Below are 20,406 nucleotides of genomic sequence, written 5' to 3' on the forward strand. Positions count from 1 at the left end.
TGGCATTAAGTAAAAATAAATATAAAATAAATAACGTTTTTTTATGGGCAGTGTGTTGCTTTGTATTAGATGAAAAAAAAGTGGAACAAAGGAAAAAAGAGTGAAAATAAAATATAAAATAAATAACGTTTTTCTGGGCAGTGTGTTGCTTTATTTTACTTTATTCCGCCTTTTTTCCATCTTATACAAAGCAACACACTGCCCATACACAGTGTATTTATTACATTTTTTATGCTATTTTTCCTTTATTTTACTTTGTTCCTCCTTTTTTCCATCTAATACAAAGCAACACACTGCCCAACACACTGCCCAGAAATGTTATTTTATTTTACTTTATTCCACCCTTTTTACATCTTTTTACTGCCCAGAAAAAAAAACTTTATTTATTTTATTTTATTTTGACTTTATTTTTCTTTATTCCACCTTTTTTCCACCATAAAAACTGTATTTATTTTATTTTTTAATGCAATTTTCACTTTATTTTACTCTATTCCACTTGTTTTCCTAATCTAATACAAAGCAACACACTGCCCAGAAAAAAAATACTTTATTTGTTTTATTATTTATTTTATTTTGAATTTATTTTACTTTATTTAACCTTTTTTCCATCTAATACAAAGCAACACACTGCCCAAAAAAAAAAAAAAACGTTATTTTATTTTTTATTTTTACTTAATTTCACCTTTTTTTTCCATCTAATACAAAACAACACACTGCCCAGAAAAACTTTATTTTATTTTAGATTTTATTTTACTTTATTCCACCTTTTTTCTTTCTAATACAAAGCAACACACTGCCCAGAAAAACTTTTTTTTTTTTTTTTTTTTTTATTTAATTCCACTTTTTTTTCCATCTAATACAAAGCGACACACACTGCCCAGAAAAAAACTCCCCTGAAAATTAAGTATCCCAATATTATATAGTTGGGTGTTTTTAATTTTATTTTTATTTTATTTAAAGTTTACAGGACCTTTAAAAAAGTCAGTTGACAGTTAAGCACAAATTGCTGTAACCCATAGCAACTGGAAGTCGGAAATCATCCCTCACCCTGGCTGGCATCCCATTGCCCAGAAATTTTATTTTATTTTACTTTATTCCACCATTTTTCCATCTAATACAAAGCAACACACAGCCCAGAAAAGAAAAATACTTTATTTGTTTTATTATTTATTTTATTTTGAATTTATTTTACTTTATTTAACTTTTTTTCCATCTAATACAAAGCAATACACAGCCCAGAAAAAAAATACTTTATTTGTTTTATTATTTATTTTATTTTGAATTTATTTTACTTTATTTAACCTTTTTTCCATCTAATACAAAGCAACACACTGCCCAGAAAAAAAAAAAAAAAACCTTTATTTTATTTATTATTTTTACTTAATTTCACCTTTTTTTCCATCTAATACAAAGTTACTGTTAGTAACTGCATCAGTACACTTTTTCATAATTTCGAAACAAAGTCCCAACTTGCTGATGCCGTCATTTATTTGGTATCGGGAGGGAAGAGGTTACATTTTCAGACAGTGTAATTATACTCCGGAATCTGGAGAGTTGCCGTAGAATTCTTTGCGGCTCCTTTCTAAAGCTACGCCGGGCAGACATTACCCTTGTATACGATTACAATAGAGTTTGAAACTTAGCAAAGCTTCCTCCACCTTAGACACACCTTGGTAGCATAATGTGAATGAGGGTTAAAAAAAAAAAGAAGGAGTGAGAGGTTCGGTTGTTATTCAAAATAATAACACGGAGGTGCAGGATTGAGCAACGTACTTAATGAGATGACACAATCCCTATGTGGCTACTCCCACTGGGGAAGACATAAAGTACACTAGCAATGATACACATCTACTTTACAGCAACGTGCTGATGACAGTTGACATTTAGTAAAGATTCACAGCTGATCATGAGCCTCTACTCAAGCAAGCTCCAGTCATCCTTCACCTCCATCAATGGAGGATTAGGGGAATCCTTTGGCTCCTCCAGCTACAGCATGAGTCCAGCGAGTCAAATGTCTAGGTCAAGATCTACCTCCCTTTCCTCTTCCTTGGGGGGACTTGACTTCACCAAGGATTATCTCAACGAGAACCTGCTGTCTGGTAATGGCAAGTACACCATGCAGAATTTAAATGACCGGCTCGCCTCGTACTTAGAGAAAGTGAGATCACTGGAGGAGACTAACTCAGGGCTGGAGAAGAAGATCAGCGAGTGGCACCAAAAGAAGAGTCAGAATAAGAAGAAAGACTACAGCAGCTACGAGAAGGCCATCGCCGACCTACAAGCACAGGTACCGAACGTTAAGAGAATTTTAAAAGCTTAAAGGGGTTGTAAAGGAAAACATTTTTTTCCCTAAATAGCTTCCTTTACCTTAGTGCAGTCCTCCTTCACTTACCTCATCCTTCCATTTTGCTTTTAAATGTCCTTATTTCTTCTGAGAAATCCTCACTTCCTGTTCTTCTGTCTGTAACTACACACCGTAATGTGAGGCTTTCTTCCTGGTGTGGAGAAAGCCTCTTGAGGGGGGAGGGGGCGAGCAGGCAAGTCAGGACACTCTCTACCTTGCAGATAGAGAAAGGAGCCATTTTACTTTTAAATGTCCTTATTTCTTCTGAGAAATCCTCACTTCCTGTCCTTCTGTCTGTAACTCAACACCATATTTTGAGGCTTTCTTCCTGGTGTGGAGAAAGCCTCTTGAGGGGGGAGGAGGCGAGCAGGCAAGTCAGGACACTCTCTACTTTGCAGATAGAGAAAGGAGCCATTTTGCTTTTAAATGTCCTTATTTCTTCTGAGAAATGCTCACTTCCTGTTCTTCTGTCTGTAACTACACACCGTAATGCGAGGCTTTCTTCCTGGTGTGGAGAAAGCCTCTTGAGGGGGGAGGGGGCGAGCAGGCAAGTCAGGACACTCTCTACTTTGCAGATAGAGAAAGGAGCCATTTTGCCTTTAAATGTCCTTATTTCTTCTGAGAAATCCTCACTTCCTGTTCTTCTGTCTGTAACTCCACAACGTAATGTGAGGCTTTCTTCCTGGTGCGGAGAAAGCCTCTTGAGGGGGGAGGGGGTGAGCAGGAGTGTCAGGACACCCGCTAACACACAGCTCCTTTCTCTATCTGCAAAGTATGTGTCCTGACTTGCCTGCTCGCCCCCTACCCCCCTCAAGATGCTTTCTCCACACCAGGAAGAAAGCCTTGCATTACGGTGTGGAGTTACAGACAGAAGAACAGGAAGTGAGGATTTCTCAGAAGAAATAAGGACATTTAAAAGCAAAATGGAAGGATGAGGTAAGTGAAGGAGGACTGTACTAAGGTAAAGGAAGCTATTTAGGGAAAAATTAATTCCTTTACAACCCCTTTAATTTTGTTACATGGGATGCAAAGTCTAGTGTTGAAGAGCAGAATTAAAGAGCAGAATTAAACACTGCCAAAATTGTTTTTAATTTTTAAATTTGTAATGCTTTTGATAGCTACTCAAGAATACAATATTATATTTATACCACCAATGTGGTAACAGCCTTTCTTAACCTTTAGACTTTGAAGTAACCTTTTAAAAACATTTTCAGGTTTTGGGGAACCCCTGCTAAAAAGTCATTAAAACTACAGCTCATGATATTCATATTCATAAATTGTAGAATTTTTAAAAACAAATAATAACGAATGTGGTCTACCTAGTGTATTAAACGCACTTGTTTTACCACCCCCTACTCCAGTGATGGCGAACCTTGGCACCCCAGATGTTTTGGAACTACATTTCCCAGGATGCTCATGCACTCTACAGTGTACGTTCCAAAACATCTGGGGTGCCAAGGTTCGCCATCACTGGAGTAGTGGGTGGTAAAACAAGTGTGTTTAATACACTAGGTAGACCACATTCGTTATTATTTGTAGAATGTGAGGGGAGGGGAGACTTCCCCTCACTTCTACACTGGCCACTAACCCAAGCTGACCGCCCAATTTTTATATTTCAAGACTACAACTGAATACTATTTTGTTGTATAGAGTAGGGCAGTTATGGCGGACCTTGGCACCCCAGATGTTTTGGAACTACATTTTCCAGGATGCTCATGCACTCTACAGTGTACGTTCCAAAACATCTGGGGTACCAAGGTTTGCCATAACTGCTCGACTCTATACAACAAAATATTATTCAGTAATAGTCTTGAAATGTAAAAATTGGGTCACCCCCTTGGGTTAGCCTTCAGTGTAGAAGTGAACCTTAACATAGGCGTTAGTAGAAAATTGCCCCATTACATTGGTGATCAATGGAAATGGAATATCAATTCACCATTGCTTATTGCTCAAGGGACCCCTAGCAGCCTCAGGTGGTACCCTAGGGTTCAAGTGAACTCTGGTTCAGAAAGGATGCTGTAAAGCAGGGGTGTCAAACTCCATTTACTTGCGGGCCACATCAGCATTATGGTTGCCCTCAAAGGGTCGGTTGTATCAGCACCCCACCCCCTTACATCAGATGTCAAGAGCCCCCCCACCATCAAAAGTCGAGCATCCCCCCCACTATCCCTTACATCAGTGCACCCCCTTGCCTTGTGCTTCTGCCAGGAGGGCTGGAGAGAGAAGTGCAGGATCTGGTGGAGTACTGTCTTCACTGCTGCTGACTCCTGAGACCAGGTGGGGGCGGAGACAAGGGGATGTGAGGGCCTGGAGGGCCAGATTTGTGTTTGACACCTGTGCTATAAAGAATAGAAGGGCTTGATTTGCTAAAGTGAGAAGTGAACCTGAGTTTCAACACCCAATCATCTGACTGGGAGTCTAAAAATAGAGAACTCTCCGTGCAGGTGATTGGATGATTCACTGTTCTTTATTTCACTTTATATTTTAGTAACTTAGGTGTCCGACTCTTGAAGTGTACATTACTTATAACCAAACTTTTTTAAGAATTGGGAGTCAGGAATGGTTAAAATTCCTCAGTTTATTTTTTGTAGTCTGTGTCCCGATGGGGAGACTTCCCCTCACTTCCTGTCAGAGACGCAACAGGAAGTTAGACTGTTGTCACCATAACAGAAGTCTCCAGTCCATAGCAGTGCCGGGACAAGGTCACCTAAAGCCCAGGGCGAACATGCCAAACTGCATCACCCTTTAGGCCCCGTACAGACGACCGAACATGTCTGCTGAAACTGGTCCGCCGACCAGTTTCAGCAGACATGTTCGGTCGTCTGTACAGCCGAGCGGGCAGGATTCCAGCGTACATTTGCCCGCCAGACCGTTTTCGAGCGGACAAATGTTTCTAAACATGTTTAGAAACATGCCCGCTGGAATCCTGCCCGTCGGACATGTTCGGTCGTCTGTACAGACTTACCGTACATGTTCGAGCGGCCGCCATCCCTCGCATGCGTCGAATGACTTCGACGCATGCGTGGAAGCATTGAACTGCCAGGGCCGCGCACGTCGCCGCGTCATCGTCGCGACAACGGCGTGGCCTCGTCGCCGCGTATCGTGTACGCGCGGATTTCTGTATGATGGTGTGTACAGCCATCATACAGGAATCTCCGGGCGGGCATGTACACTGAAAACGGTCCGTACATGTTTGCCCGTCTGTACGGGGCCTAAGATGTATGAGCACTAATTTGCATGCTTACCCGCTAAGTATAAATTTCACCTCCTCCCAGTACAAATCTGCCCCCCCCCACAGAAATTCCCCCTTCCAGCACAAATCTTTGTCTCCCGTCCCCTAAATGCCCCCACAAAGAAAATCACTCAACCAGACTTCACACATATATTGTAGAATAAGGATTAGTCACATCAGGCCCTCAGTCTCAGGTTGGGAAGTCATTCATGGACCACAGTGACAAAATCTTGTGTTTGAATTCCCAGCTCCATTCATCCATCACAGCTGGTCTCCCACTGCTGTGTCCCCACATGATGTAAGAAGCAACCAGTTGGTTCACCCAACCAGACTTCACACATATATTGTAGAATAAGGAATAGTCACACCAGGTCATCAGTCTCAGGCCGGGAGGTCATTCATGGATCTTATCTTATGTTAGAGTTTACAGCTCCATTCATCCACCACAGCTGGTCTCCTACTTCTGTTGTCCCCACATGATGTAAGAAGCAACCAGTTGGTTCACCCAACCAGACTTCAAACTAATGCCGCATACACATGATCTGAATTTCTGACAGCAAATGTTTGATGTGAGCTTTTGGTCGGATATTCCAACCGTATGTAGGCTCCATCAGACATTTTCTGTCGGAATTTCTGACAACAAATGATTGAGAGCTGGTTCTCAATTTTACCGACAACAAAAGTTCTTGTTGGAAATTCCGACCATGTGTATCCAATTCCGACGCACAAAAATCCTACACATGCTTGGAATCAATTCGACGCATGCTCAGAATCATTGAACTTAATTTTTCTTGGCTCGTTGTAGTGTTGTATCATATGTCACCTCGTTCTTGGCGATCGGAATTTCCGACAACATTTGTGTGACCGTGTATATGCAAGACAAGTTTGAGCGAAAATCCGTTGGAAAATAATCTACGGTTTTGTTGTCGGAATGTCTGATCATCTGTACGTGGCATTATATTGTAGAATAAGGAATAGTTACACCAGGACATCAGTCTCAGGCCGGGAGGTCATTTATGGATCTTATGGTATATTAGAGGTCATCAGTCTTAGGCCATTCATGGATCTTATCTTATGTTTGAGTTCCCAGCTCCATTTATCCCTCACAGCTGGTTTCCCACTGCTGTTGTCCCCACACGAAGTAAGAAGCAACCAGTTGGTTCACCCAACCAGACTTTACACATATATTGTAGAATAAGGAATAGTCACATCAGATTCTCATTCTCAGGCTGGAAGGTCATTCATGGATCATGGTGACAAAATCTTGTACTTGAGTTCCGAGCTACATCCATCTGCCACAACTGTAGCCCACTGCTGGTAGCCCCAAGAGATGTAAGAAGCAACCAGTTGGTTCACCCAACCAGACTTTACACATATATAGTCACATCAGATCCTCATTCTTAGGCTGGGAGGTCATTCATGGATCATGGTGACAAAATCTTGTCCTTGAGTTCCCAGCTACACCCATCTGCCACAACTGTAGCCCACTGCTGGTAGCCCCAAGAGATGTAGGAAGCAGTCAGTTGGTTCACCCCCACCAGACTTCACCCATGTATTGTAGAATAAGGAATAAGCACACTCGACCCCCAGTTTCATGGCAGAAGTTCATTCATGGACCATGATGCTTGAGTTCCCAGCTCCACCCATCTGCTACAACTGCACTACACTACTGGTGAACCCAAGACATTGTAAGAAGCAATTAGTTAACACTCCACCCATGTAATGGTAGGCGGAGGAAAAGCCACACACGGTCCTTAGTTAACAAAGCTTTATTGTCAAGATTTCAGTTGCATGCAGGAGTCACCAAAGGGTCCATTGATACACATCATAGAAATACCTGTGAAAGTTTCTAATATTTTGCTACCTACATTTTTATTGGACAGAGAACCAAGTGTGACCTTTCCTCCTGCTATTTGTGTGCAGCAGCTTGGATGGCCTGTGGCTGCACTGATCCAATCTTTTCTGTTATCCGAGTCTTGACTGGGCACTTCAAACAGTAATATCTTTGTGTCTCTATGTACTACATTTTTACATGCAACTGAAGTATAAGTAGGTTGACCTTTTAAAATCAACCAACTTGGCAGAGACACAGAAACTTCCTAGTAAGACTGAATGTTATGCTTCTTACGTGATGTGTTGTTTTGCCAGTTCTCTCAGGTAACAATGAAATATTCTTCACTCCCTTAGTTAATCCCTTATGATGCGAAAGTGTCTATTAATGCTTGTCTCTCTCCTTGTATCCTAGCTGACTATATTAAAATCCTTTCATCTCTACTCAGCAAAACCCCCTTGATAATCCATAGGTTCCAGCTGTAAGAACACAACACATCATTTAATTTAATGACACACCGAATAGGACAGCGATGAGCAGCAACTTGGGCCAGTGTGAAGTGGACCTAACATTAGATTTTTTTTGTTGTTGTTAAGTGCATGCATGCTAATATGTGTGTAAGGCCTCGTACACACGGACGGACTGTCCGCTGAAATCGGTCCGCCGGACCGTTTTCAGCGGACATGTCCGCCCGGAGATTTCTGTCTGATGGTTGTACACACCATCAGACAGAAATACGCGCGTACACGATACGCGGTGACGTGGCCACGACGATTACGCGGTGACGTGCGCGGCCCTGGAAGGTCAATGCTTCCACGCATGCGTCGAATCACTTCGACGCATGCAAGGGATGGCGGCCGAGCGGACATGTCCGGTGAGTCTGTACAGATGACCAAATATGTCCGACGGACAGGCTTCCAGCGGACATGTTTCTTAGCATGACCGCAGACCAGTTTCAGCAGACATGTTCGGTCGTGTGTACAAGGCCTAAGTGTAGACAGACAGACATCTTTGTTCAGACATTATGCAGGGTCAGCATCCACTTCCTAGACCGAAATGCTGGTTTAGATATGAAAACTGTGGTATTTTCACATTTCTTGTTTGAGCTAGGAAGTCAAAATCAAATCACTGGTGGAGGGAAAACTGAGTAAATACTCCTCTCTACACATGCAGCAGACTAACGACTAGACACGTGCACACTGAAATATTTTGTTTCGGAATTTCGTTTTCATCCAAAATATAAATTTATTTAGTTAGGGCCCTTTCACACGTACGGATCCTGTGAGGATCCGTTCCTTTAACACACGCTTGCTCAGCGGGAATCACTCTGTTGATCCCGGAAGATCCGGAAGATGACAGGGTGGTCCCTGCACACTATGCAGGGACCGCCCTGTCAGATCTCCGCTCTCCTCTATGGGAGGATCGGATGAACACGGACCGTCTGTCCGTGTTCATCCGATCCGCAGACGGATGGAAAAATAGGATTTTCCTTCATCTGCAGAAACGGAGCATAGCGGAGACTGATGAGATTGGATGTCAGCGGATGTTCATCCGCCGACATCCGCAATCCTATAGGCCCCATACACACGAAGCCAGAAACTCGATCGGAGCCATATTCTACCGAGAAACCCGGTCGTGTGTACACGTTTGGCCGAGGAAACCGACGAGAATCTCGTCGGGCCAAATAGAGAACATGTTCTCTATTTCCTCGTTAGTCAATGAGGAAACTTGGCTCGCCGAGATTCTCGGCGGCTTCACAAGGAACTCGACGAGCAAAACGATGTGGCCATAGAGATACATGTATGTCCGTTTTTCATCCGAAAACGGATGGATGAAAAATGGACATACGGTCCGCAGGTGTGAAAGAGCCTTTACTCCCAAAATTTGTTTTTTATTTATTTTGTTTCGTAAAAAAAATTATTCGTCCAAAAATCTGAATTAAGGTCGAATATGTGAATTGAAGGCTTATGGTGTCTGTTGAATGTTCTAAGAAGATTCGACGAAGCAGCTAAACTGTACGATGCCGCAATCATACATTTCCGGTTGAATGCTATAGAATAATTCTAATGTTGTATGACTAGTAATAATTATATTTATTAATTATTATTACTAATCAACCAACATTAGAATTCTTCTATAGCCTATGGGCGGAGCATTTGACCATAAATGTCAGCTTGCGGCGATCGTATGTTTTTAGGTGCTTCGTCGAATCTTCATGTCTCTATAATGTAGAATCTTTTCTCTCTATGTCGAATCTTTTCTCTCTATTTTCGAATCTTTTCTCTCTATGGCGACTCTTTTCTCTCTATGTCGAATCTTTTCTCTCTATGTCGAATCTTTTCTCTCTGTGTCGAATAATCTTGGACTAATAGAGTTAGGTTAGGCACATTCAACAGCAGGTTCGATAGACACAGATCGCTATTGTCACCGTCATGTCGAATCTTCTATCTATATGGAATTGTTGTCGCAACAAAACGAAAATAAAGCATTTTTTATGTCGTACCTAAAGCATTTTAGGTTCTGCACGTTCGTTATCGTTTGTTAAAACAAACGCAAAAATCCCTGAAATTCGGATGAAAATGCATTCGGACGAAAACGAATGCACATGTCTAATAAAGACATAATCCTGGCAACATCACTCAGTTGGAGCCCCCAAGGGTTGATTTTAATGGTAAAAGTTGGTGATTTAAAAAAATTATACTGCTTCTGTAAATGTAATCCTACAGAACCTGAAAAGTTACTAGGTCAACGTTCTGCTTAAACTGGCCTAGCTGCTATAAACTCCCAAATTTTCAGATACAGGTATATAATCTGGTAAGAACTCATCATAGGAATAGCTTCTCAGTAGTAAAGTCATGGCAAATCAAATGCAAATGCATTACGTAGCCCCATACACATGCAATGTGTGTTCTGACACCTTTATATGGGAACCAGCATAAACTTTATCAGCAATTTTAACTACAGTAGCTCTTCTACTGGATCAGACTACACAGGCCATCCTTCGCTCGCCATGTGCATAATTGAGCCATGGTGGCCCATGCCCCTGACGCCAGTTTTACAGATTTTCCTTCCTTCGATCACTTTTGGTAGGTCTTCACCACTGTAGACTGGGAACATCCCACAAGAGTTGCAGACTTGAAGTTGCTCTGACCCAGTCATCCCACCATTACAATTTGACCCTTGTCAAGTCACTTACCCTTGATCATTTTGTCTGCTTTCAACCGAGAAACTTTAGGGACAACATGTTCACTTGCTGCCTATTTAATATCCCACCCACTTTCAGATGTCATTGTAATGAGATAATCAATGTAAATATCAGAAAATTGGCATCTTGTCCTTGTTAAAGCACGTTCTTATATTTGCCCACGTCATCTGTGCACCATGGTGTTATGACCCTCTTTTGCAAATGTGTCATTTGTGTTCTCTCTCTAGTCTCTCTATAATATAAAGAGAGAAAAGGGATCATTGAATACACAGACTTTTACATCCTCAGGGAGCATGTACTACCAGCCTCTCATCTCTCCTCTTCAGTGCTCATCTTCCTCCTTCTCAGTGTTACAGGGTGCCCATCCTCACCTTCATCGTCATCTTCCCCTCTGTGTCTTTTTCTTTCTAAACTTCCCTCTCCTGTCTGCTCTACAGCGTTGTGAAGATTTTTCAATTTTTTTCACCACTCTCCTCCTCAATGTACTCAAACTCCTGCTCTAATCCCATTCTCCAAATCATCCTTCTTTACACCTTCTTTCTGTTAGTGCTGTCACTGCTCTGCAACCCAATATCTTCAGTTTCTTCCTCTTCTTCACCTGCTCTGTTCCTTCTCTCATCCCCAATATAGTTGGTGTCTTTCTTATCTGTATCCTCTGCTCCTTCTAGTAAAAGTCATCAATGACACCTTCTTTTGCATCCTCTACGCCAGCCTTTCCCAACTTTTTAACACAGTGGAACCCCTGGTCACAAGGTGCCCCTGCTAATAATTACTATAGCCACACCTCACTGTAAATGGTCATAGCCAGTGGGAAGAATGCTTCTTTTATTTGTGGCCAGTGGTAAGGTCACCTCTTACATAAAGCTAAAAAGATTACTGATGTTAGTGGGAACTTATATTAGAGGCAGCAATTGCCCTTGGCTCAAGGAACTCCTGGCAACCTCTGTAAGAACCATAGGATTTCACGGAACTCTGCTTGAGAATGCATGCTTTGCATCAGAGGAGTTCAACCTTTTGAAGAGCGAAGGCCACTTAAAGGGGTTGTAAAGGTTCAAAACATCTGATGTTTGCCTGCCCACAAGCCCCCTGTTTATTTACCTAAGCACTCGAAAGTCCTGCCTTGTGAACAAGCAGGTTTCTGGACCGGGCTTTTCGGCTCTTATCGGCTCAGTCATTGGATGATTGATAGCAGCACAGTCATTGGCTTGTGCTGCTGTCAATCAAACGAATGACGCGGCGCGCCAGGGGCAGGGCCGAGTGATACAGTTGGAGACTAAAGCCACCGGCTGTATCACGGGAGCGCGCCACACGCTAACCCTCTTGGGAGAGAGCTTCCCATGAAGGGGGTTAGCTCTTGTGGGGAGGAGCCGAGATAGCTGCCGAGGGACCCCAGAAGACCAGGATCTGGGCCACTCTGTGCAAAACGAAATGCACAGTGGAGGTAAGTATGACATGTTTGTTATTTTTTTCTTATATTTGAACCTTTACAACCCCTTTAAGTGATTTGGTAACCAATTGGGAGCCTCGGTGAAATATAGGGTTTTACCAAACCCCAAATATAAACAAGCCTTTACTATCATATCAACTAAGGTCATGCAAGTTGTAGAAACTGATGCCTAGTACACAAGACCAGGATTCCCGACGGGAAAAGGTCCATTGGAAATCCAGAGGGGAAAACCGAGAACTTGCTCTCTACTTTTCCCCCATAGAGGCGATCGGTTTTCCCGTTGTTAAAACTCTGATAAGAGCTTTTCCTCTGGAATACCGACCGTGTTTATGCTCCATCTGAGTTTTTCTGATACACACGGACAGGGTTTCTGACGGGAAAAAGTCTGTTGGGAATCCTGACAGAAAAAAAGAGATCTGGTTCTTTTTTTTTGTCCGGCGGGTTTGGCAGTTTTCCCATCTGAAAAACTGTGAGGGAGCATAAACATGGCCGGGATTCCCGGCCAGAAGCTCTCCTCGCAGTTTTCCCGTCGGAAAAAACCTGGTCGTGTACAGGCAATTACAGCTTCCCTGGGCCAGATTTTACTACTTAGTGTGATTGCGAAAAGAATTCTGGGAAGGTTACTCAATCACTGTCAAGAACCCCATGAATGCAAATGTAGATATAGAGTGCAAAAGGGAAATGAAAGCAAAGTAAAACAGTTACTCATAATAACCAATCAAATTGATTATATCTAAAGATATCATGTGGTTGACCAAAATTGGGTAATTGCTTCAACTGGAGAACAGCTTTGTAAATTAGCCTTGCTATCTGTTCATTCCAAAAAGTCAGGGATAATGTTCTGCTGTCCTGAAGGTGTACCACAATCACAAGATATTAATAAGTCATTTGTCAGGCAAGACAATTCGCATACATTTATTTAAAATGTAACGCATAGGCCAGAGCCCTAGGCAAATATTTATTTACAAATTTTCATCCTACTTTTAGTGACATCATTTTGTGATCTCATTATTTCATCAGAATGATTACATCATTATTGACAGATGTTAACATGACTTCATGTCATTCACAAAGGGCAATTAAAGAGGATAATGATTATAAGATTCCAATAAGCACTCTACCTTTCAGTTTTGGTGAAACTCATGAGTACTGTAAATAAGTCATTTTATTTCATGCCAGAGAGGTAGAGTAAAGCCTTCCTGAATTCTTCTGCAATCCAAATTCTTCGGAGTATCAAGTGTGTGTGTCAATGGTTTAATAAAGGGTTCTTTGCAAGAAATATGAGTGAACTACTGATTAGCATCTCTGTATTACATGCTTTAGAGTGATAGGGTTTTGAATAAGAAGACAAAGGGATGTCAATTATATTTATGTGGCTGAAATTAGCTCCCCTCCACTTATTTCACCAGAAATCATCAGTATAAGTTTTCAGAAGGTACATGCCATAACAGTTCTAGACATACTTAATCAGAAGATATTACCAGCTTAGCAATAATTTAAAACAGGAGTCTTCAAACTTTCTAGGCAAAGGGCCAGTTTGCTGTCTTTTAGACTTTAGGGGGGCCGGACTGTGGCAGTGGGGTTAGAAAAATTATTGGTGGTCAGTGGGAGTAAAACAATTATTGCACCTATACCACACCCACCTAACAACTGTCCCCAAGCCACCCCCATCAAATCATTCTCTGCAGCTATTACCTTTTGTACCCCCCCCCCTAGAATGTAAGCTCTATGAGCAGGACCCTCCCGTACCTTCTGTATTGATGTGTACTGTAATTGTGCTGTCCCCCCTCTACATTGTAAAGCGCTGCTGGCGCTATATAAATCGTGAATAATAATAATAATAATCACCTAAGTTCAGTAGTCATTGATACCAGTGAGGGGAATAGTGCCCCATCGTTGCTGTCATTGGAAGGAATTATGGCCCACTGTTGGTGTCAGTGTAAAGAATGGTGCCTCCCTATTGGAGTCAGTGGGAGGAATAGTGCCTCATATCAGAGGAAGGAATTGTGCCCCGCCGTCAGGGATGGACTGGCCATTGGGACTACAGGGAGTTTCCCGGTGGGCCGATGGCTCAGTGGGCCGGCTTCAGTGACAGCGGACCGCCGCCCCCCCCATCCGCTCCTCTGTCTCTCCCTTTCTGCAGCACTCACCTCCTCTTCCTCCCCGCAGCGCTCACCTGGGTGGGAACAGAGGAGCAGGGAGGACGACAGAGGAGCAAGGGGGGGAGGGGACAGACAGCTGACTCAACAGCTATGGCCTGGAAGTTTCTCACTTCTGCCTAATCTTGTCCCATAAGGGGGAGCACCAGGGGCGGACTGACCATTGAGTCACTCGGGCACTGCCCGAGGGCCCCATGCCACTAGGGGGCCCCATCCGGGTTGCCAGGCTCAGTAAAACCAGGGACAGTATGTAAAAATCTGTGTTTTTTTTAGATCTGTCCCCGATATGTCCGAAAATGACATGCTTTTAATGTGAATATCCCAAAATTTTAGCTGCCCGCCTCTGCACTACCTCCTGGCGTGGTGGCCATCTGTAAGCCAGAGGGGCCCCATACTCTTCTATTGCCCGGGGGCCCCATGAGTTGTCAGTCCGCCCCTGGGGAGCACCGAACTGATTCTTTGCCCCGGGTGAAATAATGTCTAGCTTCCCCACTGGTACTGCCTATAAGAGTACCAGTACCAACCGTTCTACTCTAATAAAGTAGAATGGCTAGTGGAGGGAAGAGGATGCTTGGGTGGCCGGGGGAGGGGTGCGGGAGTTGTCCGGCCGCCATGGGAGAGACCTGTCAAAGTGGGCCAGTCTGGATGAAGTCCAGGGCCAAATTTTTGTCCCAGTCCAGCCCTGCCCGCCGTTGATGTCATTGGGAGGAAGTATGCCCCACCGTTGATGTCAATGGAAGGAATAGTGACATACCATTGCTGTCAGCGGGAGGAATAATGCTACATCATTGGTGTCAGTGGGAGGAACAGTGCCTCATATCAGTGGAAGGAAATGTGCCCCCACGTTGGTGTCATTGGGAGGAAGTATGCCCCACCGTTGATGTCAATGGAAGGAATAGTGACATACCATTGCTGTCAGCGGGAGGAATAATGCTACATCATTGGTGTCAGTGGAAGGAACAGTGCCTCATATCAGTGGGAGGGATAGTGTCTCAAGGGCCGGATAAAGGCAAGCAAAGGGCCACATTCGGCCTATGGGCCAGCTAGCACAAGCAAAGAAGAGACATACGGGGGACACAGGAGCCATTGCCTGACCTGTGCTACCCATCCAACAGCTCGCCGCCGTCACCCACTGCCTGACCTGCCACCAAGATGGGGTAAGTGCCGGTCAGACAGTGATGGGCACAGAGGCTGCAATTGATGGGGCACATAGGCTGCATTTCATGGGCACAGTGGATGGATTTCATGGGCACAGTGGCTGCATATGATGGGCACAGTGTCTGCATTTCATGGGCATAGTGGCTGCATTTCATGGGTGCAGTTGTTGCATTTCATGGGCACAATGGCTGCATTTGATAGGGCACCAGGGGTGGACTGACTATTCAGGCCCTCGGGCACTGCCACTAGGGGGCCCATCAGGATTGCCAGGCTCAGTAAAACCAGGGACAGTATGTAAAAATCTGTGGTTTTTTTTACATCTGTCCCTGATATGTCCAATACTGACATGCTTTTGATGTGAAAATACTGAGATTTTAGCTGCCCCGCCTCTGCACTGCACTGCGTGGTGGCCATCTGTAGGCCCGGGGGCCCATTGACTTCTATTGCCCTGGGGCCGCATGAGTTTTCAGTCCGCCACTGTAGGGCACAGGGGCTGCATATGATGGGCACAGTGGTTGCATTTGATGGGCACAGTGGCTGCATATGATGGGCACAATTGCTTCAATTCATGGGCACAGTGGCTGCATTTGATGTTTTATTTAGAATTTTTTGGTTTGTTTGGGCCCCCAAAAAAACTTTGAGCACCAGCCGCCACTGATTACACTTTAATGCAGCTCTGTATCTGGGCATGATGATACCTTATGCTCCTGTTTCTTTCCCTATGTACAAATATTTTGTCTATTTCTCACGTATATGCTTCCTACAAAATCAGAAAGCTTTTTCTGCCCTATTTGTGTTGACAACCATGCAAGAAATGGTATGGCTTGAAGAATACGTGTGATTAGCAATACTGTATATAATAAATGCAGTTAAAAGCATGATTTAAAGAATAAAAATGTTTGATTGATTTTATATGCATGTGCTTCACTGAGTAATAATGATCCATAGCTTCAATGTGTATGTGAGAAATGCAACTATTAAGGTAAATGGTCAGTGTTTAAGCATGACTGTAACGCTGAATTACCTGTGATCAATCGCAGTAAAGTTAGCCTGGTCATAACTGTTTAAACAAAGTGCCTCCTTAAATTGAGCTCTTTGGGATAACTCATATCTTATGCTATCATTTAGAAGATGTGTGAAAACTTGACAGGGTATGATTATCTATACAACGGAAGGAAGATCTATTTCATGGCGGTTATGAAGGGCCAGTCTACTCAAAACCGATATTCCCGGTTGTGATAGATCCTGAAATATGCAAAGGTAGGCAGAGCACATCAAGATAGTCAGGAATTGTAAGGAACTCTCTTTGGTGGAGTATCCAAGACAAGAAGACGTGGTCTCCCAGGCTCTACCATTACCTAAAATGTCCCTTTTGGGAAATAAGACCCTGTATTTGCAGTATAGCATGTACATTATAGTGAAATGTAAGACACTGTTTCTCAACCTCAAGGAACCCATTTAAATTATGGACAATCTTGGGACACTCCATTTTAAAATGTAAAAACAAAACAAATACAGCAGTATCCACTCATGTAGGACACTCAACCTTAACCCCTTCGCACTGACCAATCACAGTGGTCGCATGACTCGAATACCTTTCCCTTCGCCTCCCGGCTTTTAAACCCCCTGAAAGACTGGGAGGCAGGCATTTGGGTCATGCGACCACTGTGATTGACTGTCACAGCGGTCACATGATCGTAAAGCTCCCGATCTCAAGCATGCATTGGGAGCTTACCAATCCCCGACGGCAACAGTGCAGGGAGCGCGCCCTCAGCATGGTAAGTTGTTTACACAGGACCGCTCACCGTTAAAGGGGTCGTAAAGCCTTATGTTTTTTCACCTTGCAGTCACCGCCCCCCCCCCCCCCCGAGCCCACGTTTTACTTACCTGAGCCCTCTGAATCTCCGTGGGCGCAATCCCGCGTTGCTTTCTTTCAGCTCTTGTCAGCTCTTCATTGGATGATTGATAGCAGTGCTCCCACTGCTGTCAATCAAATCAATGATGTAGCGCACCGGGGGGCGGGGCCAAGTCATGCACTTGGCGGCTTTGGCCGCTGAGTGTATCATACAGGAGCGTGCCCGCAAGGTAACCCCCTGGGGAGAGAGCTTCCCAGATTGGGTTAGCTCTTGCGGGGAGAAATTCCGACAGAAGAAGTCAGATGGGGCCTACACACGGTCGGAATTTCCGACCAAAAGCTCACATCAAACTTTTCTTGTCGGAAATTCCGATCGTGTGTATGCGGCATTAGAGTTTAAACAGGACTATTGCAGCAGAATGGTGTAGCAGGGGAATAAAGAAAATGTGAGTTTAGGCTGCTGGGGTAGGGGGCATTAAAGGCAACCTATGCTTTGTTTTGCCTAAGCCCAGCATAGATCTACTTTTACTTCATAAAATATCCTAAAATCTTCAATTAAAATGATTAGTTCTTGATAAGGATTGGATTTTCAGTGTGCAAAAAATTATATTGGCAGTAATAAAGCTGTGATATTTTTTTTAATCATGTTTGGGTTAGGTGGGTAGTTTAGGCATTCGATTGGGAACTCAACTGTTGAGTTGAGTTGAGAGGTATCTTGATATAGCGTGGTCTTACCCTGAAGAGTCTTGACGCTCTTCGGCTAATTTAGACAGGATCTGATTAACCTACCAGCATGTCTTTAGATCTTGGAGGAAACCGGAATACCCGGCGGAAACCCACGCAGGCACAGGGAAGGGTAACGGGCACATTGTACCCCTACCCTTTCACAAAGAAAAGTGTAAAATTAAAAAAAAAAAATTACTATGTAACTATGTAACAGGAGACACTTCTAATCTACGCCATGTCCGGCCTCTCCTCTGTCCCCCTCGTTGTTTTCTGGGAGACACACAGGTCCTGGAAGACAGCAGGGACCAGTGAAATGAGGCAGCGTGACTCACGCATTTGCAGTAGAGAACCAGGAAGTGAAGCCGCACCAAAAATGGCGGCGCCTCCAACCGAGAGTCGAGGAACAGATGAGCTTCGGGTGCCGACATCGCGGGCTCCCTGGACAGGTAAGTGTCTATATATTTAAAGTCACTAGCTGCAGTATTTGTAGCTGCTGACTTTTAATTATTTTTTCCGGTGCAACGCCGCTTATCAAATGCTTTTTGTAAGGGTTCCCCCACACCAGAAAATTATTTTAGGGGTTCCTCTAGGGTAAAAATATCGAAAAAAAAGGCTGCTCTAAAGATATAATGTAGCATTAGGCCCAGGGCCTCTTGCCAATCACAGCTTGTTTGTAATTCCCTTTGGATGAATTGGATGAGCTTAGCTACTGTATCAGTGGTAAAAAGTGCCTCTCCAAATGTAACCTTAGGTTACTCCTGTGTTTTCATCCCATTTACCATTAAGTCATCACTTGGCATATGGACAGCTTCAGCTGCAAGGACTGCTGTGTGTAGACCAGTCAAGGTTGGCGGATGTGTGTGTAAACTGTATACGGAAGAATTTTCATAATAATATTTATGCTTTAACAATGATGTAAAGCTTTAGGTATAGCTAATCTGTGTAGGTTATAATTATTTGCATAAGGTCGTTTTTACCAGCTTGGTTTTTAGGTCATCATTGCCCAAGGTCTTAGCTTAATCGTTGCTACTGATATTTTGTCTTGGCACTGCCATGAAACATATTATTATATAAATATAAAAAAGCTTGTAGAGAACAGGTGTACAGTATGTAGCACTGTATTTTATAGTATTTGAACTTGTATATCCACATTGGTACAGCCTTTCTTGAGCAGTTTCAAAGTCAGAGATGAATACATTTAAAGTACTTCAAAACCCATCAAAAAAAAATTATCTATTTCAGCTTACTTGATTTTGGTGGATTCAATATTTATCGTTTTTGGGCATTTGTTCCCTTTATTTTCAACTAGTGATCCAGACATCAAAATCTTCAGTGGCATTTAAGCCTCATACACACGATCGGATATCTGATGGAATCTATTTCGATGGATTTTTTCGTCGGATATCCGATGAAGCTGACTTTCATCAGTCTTGCCTACACACCATCAGTCAAAAATCCGACCGTGCCAAAATGCGTTGACGTAAAACACTACGACGTGCTGAGAAAAATGAAGTTTAATGCTTCTGAGCATGCGTCGATTTGATTCTGAGCATGCATGGATTTTTGACCGATGGACTTCCACACAGACAATCGTTTTTGTTCTATCTTTTTTTTATCCATAGGAAAAATTTAAAACATGTTCTATTTTTTTTCACCAATGGAAAACAAACCGATGGGGCCCACACACAATCGGTTTGTCCGATGAACAGTCCATCGGGCTGTTTTCATCGGAAAAAACAATTGTGTGTACAGGGCTTTAGAGGATTGGGACAAAGCTCTTATATTTGAGTGTCTCCATATTGGAAAATACATACAGTACTGTATATCAATAGATAAATTAAGGGAAGGTATGCCTGGAGGCAGCACTTTCTCCTTCAGGGACATGCCAGAAGCCCGGCAAAGCACAATGGCAGCTGAAGGCATCCAATGTTCCCCATGCCAAGAGCTGAAGAGCTATATATGTCGGAAAAATAAAGCAAAGTGGACCTTTATGCCCGTACACACGATCGGATTTTCAAAACCTTGGATGACTTGCAAGCTTGGCTTGCATGCACACGATCACACAAAAGTTCTCTGAACTTTCGATCGTCAAGAACACGGTGACGTACAACACTACGACAAGCCGAGAAAATTAAGTTTAATGCTTCTGAGCATGCGTCGAATTGCTTCCGAGCATGCGTCGAAATGTTTCCAAGCATGCGACGGAATTTTGCGCGTCGGAATTTCCGATTGGAATTTTTTCCCGTCGGAAAAATTGAGAACCTGTTCTCAATCTTTTGCTGGCGGAAATTCTGACAGTAAAAATCCGATGGAGCCTACACACGGTCTGAATTTCTGACCAAAGGCTCACATCGGACTTTTGCTGGCGGAATTTCCGACCGTGTGCACGCGGCATTAGTGTCTGGTGAGCAAATGTTCACAGTAGTAGTGCATCAGTGACCTGAATAGA

At 43.3% G+C, this 20,406-nt stretch overlaps 1 protein-coding gene across 1 annotated transcript in view; it reads left to right on the forward strand.

Annotated features, from left to right (window-relative positions):
* Positions 1–1,831: 1,831 nt before the first annotated feature.
* The window catches only part of LOC120919059 (keratin, type I cytoskeletal 19-like), an 88,468-nt gene continuing 69,893 nt past the window's right edge, over positions 1,832–20,406 (forward strand). Inside the window, exon 1 of the mRNA XM_040331026.1 lies at positions 1,832–2,287. Within this exon, the coding sequence (XP_040186960.1) occupies positions 1,907–2,287 (381 nt within the window). The 5' untranslated portion in view covers positions 1,832–1,906. The remainder of the gene's footprint in view (positions 2,288–20,406) is intronic.

This window comes from Rana temporaria, chromosome 12 (assembly GCF_905171775.1).
Source record: "Rana temporaria chromosome 12, aRanTem1.1, whole genome shotgun sequence".
NCBI lineage: Eukaryota > Metazoa > Chordata > Amphibia > Anura > Ranidae > Rana > Rana temporaria.